The sequence below is a fragment of the Habropoda laboriosa genome, unplaced genomic scaffold (genome assembly GCF_001263275.1).
Source record: "Habropoda laboriosa isolate 0110345459 unplaced genomic scaffold, ASM126327v1 scaffold205, whole genome shotgun sequence".
Lineage (NCBI taxonomy): Eukaryota > Metazoa > Arthropoda > Insecta > Hymenoptera > Apidae > Habropoda > Habropoda laboriosa.
In genome coordinates this window covers 465513-476715 of record NW_017100322.1, presented here as the reverse complement: position 1 = coordinate 476715, position 11203 = coordinate 465513, and the positions used below count along the sequence as shown (strand labels likewise).

Here is an 11203-nt window from a genome sequence, read left to right as displayed (position 1 = left end):
TAAAATATTGGTATACTATGGCCCTATTACTCAAAAATAAAATTAATAATACCAGAGTTTATGATTATGAAGTAGAATTTTATGTCAAATTCATGTGTATATTGTTTTTAACTTATAATGAATATAATAACTTTTGTAATGTGATATAAAAAATTTATATCTAAATAATAGTTACTGCCACATTGAAAAATTATAATCTGTAGCTTTGAATATTTACATAGAAAACAAAGCTGATGCAACATATGTATAAACGAAATCAACATCGTATTGTACCGTGAGAAGTTGATCATACTTCGTGTACTTTGGTTATTTGATTAAATTTAGTTAAAAATATCGAATTTTAGTTTTGCCACGACGAAGAAGGTGAAATAAATTTGAAAGTGTAATATTAATAACATATACATTTCGTAATGAACAATAAATAATGTAAGAAAAGGAGAAAATATCGATATTTATGTATATGCATCTAACCTAAAAATATTTAATGTCAAATATTTTAAGCAATTCACATGCAGAAACACTGTGACACTGAAAATTTAAAAATAAATTTTAAAACGATGGATGAAACACCAGTTTTGAAGCGACCTAAACCAACTGATAGTGAGAAAGAATTATTTCTTATGCAAGAAGACTTTTTGAAAAATAAACATCAACCATCCGCAAAAGTAATCAATTTGCGAGGATTCGCAAATCCTTTTAATACTACTTCTAACACAACTACTGAAAATGAGACAAGTTCTGGTAAAGTAAGATCAAAATTTTCTCAATTGAAAAAACTGAAAGTGCAAGACAAACTTTTTACTTCGCAAAGTAGTGGTAATGTTATAAATCCTGCAATTAAAGAAACAGAAAAAAAATTAAAAGCTGGTCTGCAGGATTCTGTTCGTAACATACCATTAGCACCTTCAAGAATAATATTAGGAAATATTGTGGAGAAGAAATATGATGCATGCAATTATGAATTTAATAAAAAAGAACCCTCTTGCTCGGATATAGGTTTTCCTGAAGTTTTTGTTTCTAAACATACGGTACATATATTATTTTACTATATAATGTGGAAATTAAAACAATATATTTGTTATGTTAATGTTGTATTTTTTCAGAAAAATGATAAAAATCAGAGCCAAAGTTTATTTTGGCAACAAATTTCTGCTGAAGCCCATGCCACAAAGAAAGTAGAATTCCAGAATTCTGAACTTTTAACTACTACTGATAGTAATAGTGTTATTGTAGAAGGATCTTTGGCAAACGAAATACATAATGAAAATTTAGAAAAATTAAACCAGATGAGTCAAGAAGACATATTGAAAGAGAAAAGTAAACTTGAAATGACTTTGAAACCAGAATTAATACAATTTTTAAAAAATAGGAAAAGTAAGAAGCAAAAAGTAAATAAAAATCAAAGGGAACATGAGAAATTGATTGAGGAAACTCAAGATCAAAATACAATATCTATAAAGGGGGAAAAGTTGATTACAGAAAATGTTTTTGACAGACCTAATGAAAGTATACCTAAAAATGTTGATATTATACCAATGCAAGTAGATGAACCCGAACAAAGTATACCAAAACCCTCCATAGAATTAATGGAACAAGCTAAAGAAAAGGGTTGGGTACATATGGATTCTATTGAACCTGAAAAATTAAAATGGATGGAAGATTTACCTACTGAGAAAAAAGATGAACCTGCTTCAGATGAACCATACAATGCTCGTTTTGATTTTAATGGTAAGTTGTTCATATAAATATGCAATAAGTGTAAGGGATATATTGAGTTTTTAATATGTTTTTAACAGGTGTATTGCTGGCATATAAAGATGAAAATGTGCCAATTGAAAAAGGTCTCCATCATCATGGTGAAGAACCTGAACGTCCGGGATATTCTCTACAGGAACTTCTACAACTTAGTCGATCATCAGCGCAACAGCAACGTTGTACAGCTCTTACAACATTAGCAAATATCATAGAAAAAAGTCGTCAGGGCTGGTATGATAAAGTATTACAACCTGCACCTTTGACTGCACTAAGTCAAAGAAATATTTTATTATTATTGAGATTCTCACTGGATGATACTTCAGTTGGTGTGGTTACAGCAACTTTGCAAGCACTTAAAGCTTTTTTATATAGTGAAGCAGATGAAGTCTGCTTAGATAGACTATATGGTTTTCAAAATTACAATGAACCTATTCTGGCAACACCAAAAACTGATGTGACTGATACAAGTAATTTAAAAGATCACGAATTAGCGCAATTGGATGCCATTGCTGCTTTATTGAGAACTGATATACTTATAAGAATTAGGTATTTTTAATAATATTATTAGTACAAATTAACAAACAAATATATAGATATGGTGAAATATTTAGATAAGAAATTAAATAAATTTGTTTGCAGATATATTTTGAGTGAAATGCGGCCACCACCTATTGGCGTAACATGTGCATTGGAAATATTAATTCGACTTGTAAGACATTCACCTATTACTGTCTTAAAAATTGCAGATACTCCACTCTTATTAGAGACTATAATTGAACATTTTATACCATTATCTGCAAATCCATTAGGTACATATTTTTTGAATATTAAAATAATAATAATAAATCGCTAACGGAATATATTTTGCATAATTTCAGCAATGGCAGATGTTATAAATAATGTTTATGGAGTTCCTGTAATCGCTGCAGTTAGATTTTGTCGCGTTTTACTTTGTTATGAAGGAAAATCTATTGCTAACAAGTTAAACAACCTTAAAATTGTGGAGCGTATTATGTCATATGTCAGCTGTGATGCGGGGTAATTTTAAAATACATTTTTATTTAGATAAAAACATCTGTTATAATGTATATAACATACATAAATTATAATATTTTTCATAGGAAAGCCAGTTTTAATCTTAGCATTGAAAGTTTACGATTATGGAAGACATTACTATTGCATGAAGAAGCAGTGGATAGTCTAACTGGGGCACAGTTGGTTCTTGTATCACAGTTGCAGCTTTTATTAAGCAATCATGATATTCAACGTGCATCTGAGTTGTCCTGTGAATATGCAGCAGCTCTAATTGCTGTTGCAAGTTGCTTGACACCTTTAAAAGCAAATATATCAGTGTTACTATCCAAGTGGAGCACACAATTATTATCCTTAAATAATGTTACGGTACGTTGAATTTAAGTATATTACATGATATGTACATATAAAAGAATGTAACGTATATACTATAAAAAAGTATGGTTTTATAGTGGGGTAATATGAAACTAATCGCAGAAACGTTACTAGCAGTTAGTGATAGTACTGCAATTGAAACATTGATCATATCACGATCGCAAGTGTTTTCTAAACTTAGGTAAGTTGCATTCATATATTTAATACTGTATATGACATCAAATTTTATATTAAACCAATTTTTAATTTACTTTTGCAGTTCTACCTCAAATTTGTTAAGTGATTGTTCTTTAGCTACTGAACGTGAACCTTCTTGTTTACCCCACCTGGGTGTATTAACCCATGATGGACAATTACAACCTATAGTACTTCAACATTCTTCTATGCCTTTTCTTGCAACAGTTTTAAATACATTTGTTAATCATTCTTTTGTTGAAGAAATTCAAGCAGTAATTAATCTTCCTCAACTTTATAAGTATTTAAAAAAATTGGAAACAACGAAATGGTGTTTAGAAAGATCGTGGTATACGAGATCCGAATTATTTTTCTTGGTTGCTATAGTAAATGCAGCTTCTTTAGTTAAAAATAAATTAGATAATAAGACAGCACATGTTATTTGGAAAATTGCTGTCAAACTTGTATCATCTTTACCTGCCGACTGTCCATCTCATGTAAAAGATATGCTTAAGGTTGCCTTAGCAGAGGAGAAATTAAATTTGGAAATAGTAACAAATGAATTAGAAAAGATGAATTTAAATTCAAATCTTGAGGATATAAAACTAAATTTAAAACATGACGTGGCTGGTTTATACGAACAATATGTGGCATTAAATGGTACATGGGATCAAGCGGCGATGCCTAAAGATTGGCTTTATTTGCCTGTGGTACATGTTTATACAAAGTGCAGAAATAATAGTTCATGCAACGAAGATGATAAAACTCTTATTTTAGCTGTACTAAGTTTGGAGTTAATATTACCAGACTTGGTTGAAAAACTATCACAAAGTTTGAGGTTTAGTAGATTAGTTCTTGTGTATTTATGTGACACGTTGTATTTAAATAGTGATGTTTCTGCATTGCTTACTCGAGCTGCTACAACTTTATTAAAAGATAATTACAAGAAACTTAATTTCACAATAGATGTGCCGGGACTGAATTCGTTTACTGATTTGTTTACTGCAATGTGCGAACATTTCTGTTCAACTTCCTATGGTGATTATGGGTTTTCAATGGCTCTGTTGGTACCAATAGCGCAGAGGCACGATGTTCATTACAGAAAATTGTTATGGTCGGAACACGCAGGTTTGCTTCGATATCTCAGATTACCTTTAGGACAGCTAGTTATCCCATTAAAAGAGTACTTTTATCCCCTCGAAGAAGATACGTCTTTAATAGAAAGTTACTTAACGGCGCTTGTTAGGGGAATTGTTAAACAAAATTGGTGTCCTATTCCTTATGCAATTGCAGTACATCATTCTGCAATGTATTTGAAACAGACAAGCAAATTAGCAATACGAATGAGAACACAATTAGAAAAAATACCCAATAAGGCATTAGTTGCTCTTCTATTAAATTATCAATCACCTACGTTATAAAATTTGGTGTATAACCGCGTCTTGATAAGAGAACAAAATAATAAAAATGTGTGTGATACATGTATGTATTTTAGTGTCATATAATATAAATTTCACTTTTATGCATTATCTATATTATGATCTTGCTTTTCGTATATATTCAATATATTTCGTGACCAAAAACATCAAACAAATAATTGAAGGATTAAATCATTTATTTCAGTCGGTTTTAAAATATACAGATACCAATATCATAAGACAAACGACTAAGTATGTGAATCAAGAATAGGAACAATTTGTATTTACGGTTACGCAAAGCATAGAGGCACTGCTTGGTCATTTTCGCTGATTGCCGAAATTTTCAATGAATTAGTACTACAGTTAAGAAAGTATGAGGATCAAAATTCTGTATAGTTTGTTAATAATTTATAACGTATGATATACATTTGTGTGCGCGCACGCACCCGTACGAGTATATGTATATAATTATATATGAAAGTTGTACATATAATATACTGTTTGTAATGTTATCAGTTATAAATAGTGATTTTTTACGATAGATTTCATTCATTCTCTTTTTTTTTTATTACAAATACTTAAATTGATAATATATAATATTCACATAATGATATATTTAACACTCAAATGATAAGATAACTTTAACACCACACAAGCGCAAAAATTTATATAATTAAAACAAAAACTATTTAACAATGACAAAACTATATAAACATTAGATAACGATAATTATAAGAAGACATATGTCAAAAAATGTATTTTTAAAATTTCAAGAATTTTTAATAATTATATTCTTAATAGAAATATGCAATAATTACTTTAAATAAAATGGAAAGTCATGAGATATGTAGAACACAATAGGTACAATTATAATAATTATGGCAATAATTATGCAGTACTATTAATAGTTCAACGTGCCTCGAGTGGCACGATAGTAGTAACCATTACGTGCTATTTTACGTAAGTTTCGTGTTTAGGCACGTTAAAATGCATAGAATATTTTGATGAAAAAATATAGTTGACAAAGGAAAAAACTTTCTATTTTTGTAATCTAGAAAATAAATTGCAATTTTTTCGAAATAATTTGCAATCAATCGATGATCCAACTCATAAATTATGTTCAAGTTTCACTTATATTAATAACAGTATAACAGTATATTTTTGTTTGGTCTGCGCAGTTTTTTATACTTTTGAAATAACGTATCGGGCAACAAATTTCTATTCAAACGTTTCTTCATTTATAATTTTATTTTATAAATATCAACATAATAATAATTTCTCTTTTACGCATTAACATCTACTCTAATAAGTATTTGTGTACTCTGCATGTATATATTTTTCGGATATACGTATTCAGATTTAAATCAATATGCAAGATAATGGGAGTTTTGAAATTTCTTCATTTTAGCTCGCAATTTTTCTATCATGGGCAAACAAGGTTCATATTTTTGGTCATTAAGCATGAAATGCTCAATTCTTGAAACGTTATGTATACTGCAAAAATGTGACAAGTGGATTCCAACATCGATAACACTGCTTTTTTAGTCTGTCATCGATAACACTGCATGAAAAAGTCGATATACTTACATCTCTCGAGTATCGAATAAATGATTTCCTAATCGATTCCTTAACGAGTACGATTCATCGAAATGTGAGTTTCCTAACCACATGATACGTATCGTTCTGAAATGTCATTTCACATATGTGATTGATAATTCATTAAATAAGGTACGCTTACACTTATTATATTAAATCTATTTTCTATATCAGTTTACAACAATGGCATTATATATACATGTATGCTCTTCATATATGTATGTATATACAAATACGTTTTTCGATATAGAAAAATAGGAGGATGAAATTATATTTTTATTCGCGTTGATAAAACGGGTCCACCGTTTGATAATTGCATGTCTGATCGTTAAGGGATCAAAAGGAATCGTTCGAACGTTCTTTCTCTCCTTACCAGGTATCTTTTTACGTCTTTCTTATTATAAAAAGCGATCAATATTCTACAGACAGACTAGATGTTCTTCCCCTTTTTTTCTCCGCTCTTCAATGTCAAGGAAATTGTCGAAAGCATTCACGCTGTTTTCTTATATTCTCACGTGAAGAAACTCGATACGTTTAAAGCACCATCAAAAACTATAACAGGCCATATCTTTCATCGTAGAATTGCACCGTTCAAATTCCATACGAAAGCCCGCCATATGCGTTCCTTCTTTCTTATTGATCGATAAAAGATTTCAATAACAATCGGAAATAAGCCAATCTCGATTGACAAGCAGTCATACGCTAGCGTAACACTCGTGCGATAAGAAACAAATATTAGCCGTTTTCATTATGTGATGGCTTTCATGACATTAACACCCACCGACTGCTAAGATTCTATACCGAGTTTCCTATAAGTTTCCCGGTCTACCGTAACCAATCTACCTTCCACGCTTGAACAGTCCAATTCGATACAGTGCAATCTGGCGCCCCATTCGCAATGACTCTGATCATCTTGGCGGTAATATTTGATCTGCAGACAAGTAGTGAGGTAACCGGAACCTAGGACACGCATCGCTATGGGTAATTCTTCACGATGGCCACGAGCACTTGCCGGTATACCCTTCGTACTGTGATAAGCACTGTAGGCACAGGCTGTGCCGTCCCTTGTACGCTCGATCGTCTCCACTTGCTTGCCTCCTATACTGAGGGATCTGTGAATTTGAAAATCATCGTTTGGGTAAGTTTGAAATAATTATATCATTAAAGTATTAGTATGAAAACAAAATGACAAAGCCATAAGACAAAGAACATTGACTTTCACTATTTAAAAACTGCGGAATATAAATCGAAGCACTTGGTGGAATTTCAAATTTCATCATTTCGTAATAGCAGAATGCATGGTAGAACATATCACGATTGTGGGATTTTAAATTTAATATCTATATGATCTTTAGGACTGGAATTTTTCGACCTCGAATTTCACGACTCTGACATCGTGGGACTTTAACTTCTTTAACGCTACATGATACAGGGCTCGAGTCGAACCTCTAACGCCATCTTGAATCGTAGTACGTTAGAGGTTCGGAGATTGTAACGAACCCTGGGAATGTTGGACACCATTCACAGCATCCCATGGACACCATGGACAGCATTCTATGCCTTTGGAATAATCGTATAATCTTTGGATTATGGAATTTCAGGTCTTACGATCCTGGAGTAATGAAATTCGAGGATTACCCTGAATGTAGAAATCATCAAAGATAAGATTCTACTATCCTGAAATCATAGAAGTCAACGTCCTTTGGCTTACAGGTGTTTCAAAATATACCTATAACTCTATGACGATTTAAAAAAATGTCCAATCAATATACAAAACGTAAATATGTAAACCCTGAAAACTGCATTATTCCAGTTTTTAATTAATATCTTATTAAAAATAGTATATTGTCAAGGCTTTAGAATTATTACGCTGCGTTTCTTTACTGAATATAGTAAGAAAATTTCACGAAACTTTACTTCAATTCGCAATTATAAATGCACCCTAAAGGTCGCGCTACTGCAAATAAGCATACGCGATAACACGTTAACGAAGTTTCTAGCGATAATACCCTGTAGAAATATTCATGAGGTCGCCGGTTGATTTAGAACGAGTACTTAACACGCATTACGCTCCAACATTTTCATTTAATCTCAAATAAATAAGCGATTTATATATGTACAAGAATATTTCTTGCGCTGCGTATGTTTTGTAAATGTACTTTTGAAATCTTATTAACTATATCAAAGAAGCAGAGAGAGAGAGAGAGAGAGAGAGAGAGAGAGAGAGAGAGAGAGAGAGAGAGAGAGAGAATTCATCGGTAGATTCCAGGAAAAAAAGGAAGGAGAGGTTACAGCCACCGTGACAAACAGGAAAATTTGATAGTCTGCGGAAAGGTTAATCGAATCGGTCGGTCTTTAGTTTCAATTGTAGCCAAGCATCGAGGCAAGTCTGATTTGATCGCAAATCGATAGACTCGACTCGTGTCGAGGCTGTGCGACGTTACACAGAATCGTGCTTCAAATTCATTTGCATCTTCGGCCGGCCAGTATTCGAGATTCTGAACCTCGTTTCCGGCCTCTATTGTGCACCACCTGGCGCGTGTCGCGCGAAGCCGCAGTCATTTACAAAATAGTCGCGACATCACCGACATGTTGCAAATTGCCGAATTTCAACTTCGGTTCCCTCCTTACCGCCTTTTCAGATCCGTTAACGATCGGCATTGTATAAAAGGTGAATTTTGATTAAACGAAGGGAAATCTATTGTAATTTATGAGTTGGATTGCATTCTGAATAACATCGTTAAATATTCATACAGATCTCTTTAGCAGTGTATTAAAAGTGACGAGGTTGCGGTCTGATAATTGTGTGTTTTTCTTTCTTTTTTTTTTTCCTATTTTCACTATTGGTAGTACTCTTGATACGAAGATTTTTATATGTTTCACGTGTCTATGTAATAGAATTATGTAGGGTCGATCACCTTAAATTATTCTCTTGTTAGCTCGAAGAGACCCTTAAGATAATTATAGTATAATTTTTATCAGTTTTTTTTTCCGTAGGTTTCCAATGTCATCTTCAGCGTTTCTTTTTCATAGACAATCTTATAATTTCAGTTTATATCGAAACAATATTCAAAATCGTGCTCTTATATACAAAAAGTTGAAGATGACATTGAAATCGTAAAGAAAAAGAACCTTTTCGAACCATATTATACGCAATAAAAGATTTTCCATCGATCTGCTGATAACAGAATAATTTAAAGTGATCACATTACGCAGCTCATCTCTTACGAGCGTTTTCGAAAAATAAAAGAACAGGGTCATTGTTACGGAACCAGGCCGTAACGGTACAGGAAACCTGGTCCTGGAGTCTTCGTTCGCTCCGTACTGACCTTTGCAAGAACAAGGAGTGTCGTCTATAATCCGCGAAGGAGACGTCTGCTCGGTGTATGCTAGAGTAGTCTTAGTCGGCTTTCCGCAAGAAATGACTTTTCTTTTCTTTTTTTTTTTTAACAGGCAGCGCCTGTGTAGATTTTTGCTTGAATTTGGTGTAGAGTCACCTGGCGTAGATCCGCCCTATACTCTAAAAGGCTTTGGAGACATTAGGTATCATAAAAAAGAAATTTGGTAATTAAAAATGAAGTCGAAGTCATGCAAGAAAAGTTGCAAAAAGTGCACTATCTGTCGACCTTAAGCAGGTACGTCGGTTTTATACTAGTTTTGGCACCTTGCTTCCGACCAACTAATGGTCAGGAAAAGGGCCTGGAGTCGAGCGTCGCTTCATGGGTTTTTCCCGACTTTGCTCCTTTCCTACCCGTGGCAGTTGCTTGGCGTTTTGGTTTGTAATTATAAAGGTGTTTGGTTATGATAATAATAATATCTAATAATAATGTTAATAATAATATAATAATATCTAATAATAATAATGTTAATAAGAATATTATAATAGTATCTAATAACAATGTGTGGGGGAAAGGCAGTGGGTTCGTAACAGTCACATTCTGTTATTTCACCGAAAAGGATACTGTTAATTTTTCCAAAAACCAAAAAAATCTCACTTTTGTTGAAAGGCCTAGTGATTGTAAATTCTTGATCAGCTGTGTTCGTGCACTTTGTTCACGACCTAATGGAAAATAGAATTTCTACGAAGCATAAGAACGGCAAGAAACGTTATTTCAGACGTTCCTTTCTTTGAATGCTAAAAAGGTACCTGAGATGAGCTCGCAGGAAATGCATTCTACTTTCCAGCATTTCTACCTACTACTGCGAATTTTGCACCGTTCCGTGAAAGTAACGACGTTCTTATAAATATATAAATTCAAACGATGCGCGTTTAAATATTAATAAATTCCGCATAGGAAGAAACCGTAGCGTATAATGGCGCATGGCTTCACTTCAACGCTCGCTGTTGTGTACGTATTTTTAGTAGGTTCATACCGGATAGAGAACGAAGACCGAATGCATGCCAACGAACCCTTAACACGTATCAATCTCGAGCATCGTTCACGTGTTAGAAATGAGTTCTCTCTCGTGACGCGAGTGCACGGTATAATTATTCGGTAAAGAACCGGGGGCCGGGTGGTCGGTGTCGACGATTTTTGCACGCCGTTTAGAACCGTTCAAATTATAGCCCTTGATATGACGTTCTTCCCCGAAAAGGAAATTAGAGGAGAGAACGTTATCTCGGTCGGTGTGTCCTCCTTTGCGTGGTGCTTTTAGAAAATTACCGTTTATTCCAGCGGAGAGAAGAATTCGTGATATTGCTTTGATTACTTTTTATAAAAGCACTTTTGTCTTTCGAGGAGGAGCAGAAGTAGTATTTTAGAAAAATAACCGCGAGATAAAGAAATTCGTGATATTGCTTCGATCAATAGTTTATAGAATAATTTTTCTCGAGGAGAAAAATGGTACTTCAG

The 11203-nt window shown here is 33.1% G+C and overlaps 2 protein-coding genes across 2 annotated transcripts in view; one reads left to right on the top strand and one right to left on the bottom strand.

Annotated features, from left to right (window-relative positions):
• The first annotated feature begins 472 nt into the window (after positions 1-472).
• Positions 473-4757, top strand: LOC108574362 (RNA polymerase II-associated protein 1). Its single transcript, XM_017936941.1, has 9 exons — positions 473-1028; positions 1104-1374; positions 1480-1728; positions 1797-2301; positions 2395-2564; positions 2634-2793; positions 2877-3156; positions 3240-3343; positions 3422-4757. The coding sequence occupies exons 1-9, from the start codon at positions 558-560 to the stop codon at positions 4755-4757; spliced, it is 3546 nt and encodes a 1181-aa protein (XP_017792430.1). The 5' UTR covers positions 473-557.
• Positions 4758-7137: 2380 nt separating this feature from the next.
• The window catches only part of LOC108574392 (CB1 cannabinoid receptor-interacting protein 1-like), a 19181-nt gene continuing 15115 nt past the window's right edge, over positions 7138-11203 (bottom strand). The window contains exon 2 of the mRNA XM_017936972.1: positions 7138-7462. Coding sequence (XP_017792461.1) covers positions 7138-7462 — 325 coding nt within the window. The remainder of the gene's footprint in view (positions 7463-11203) is intronic.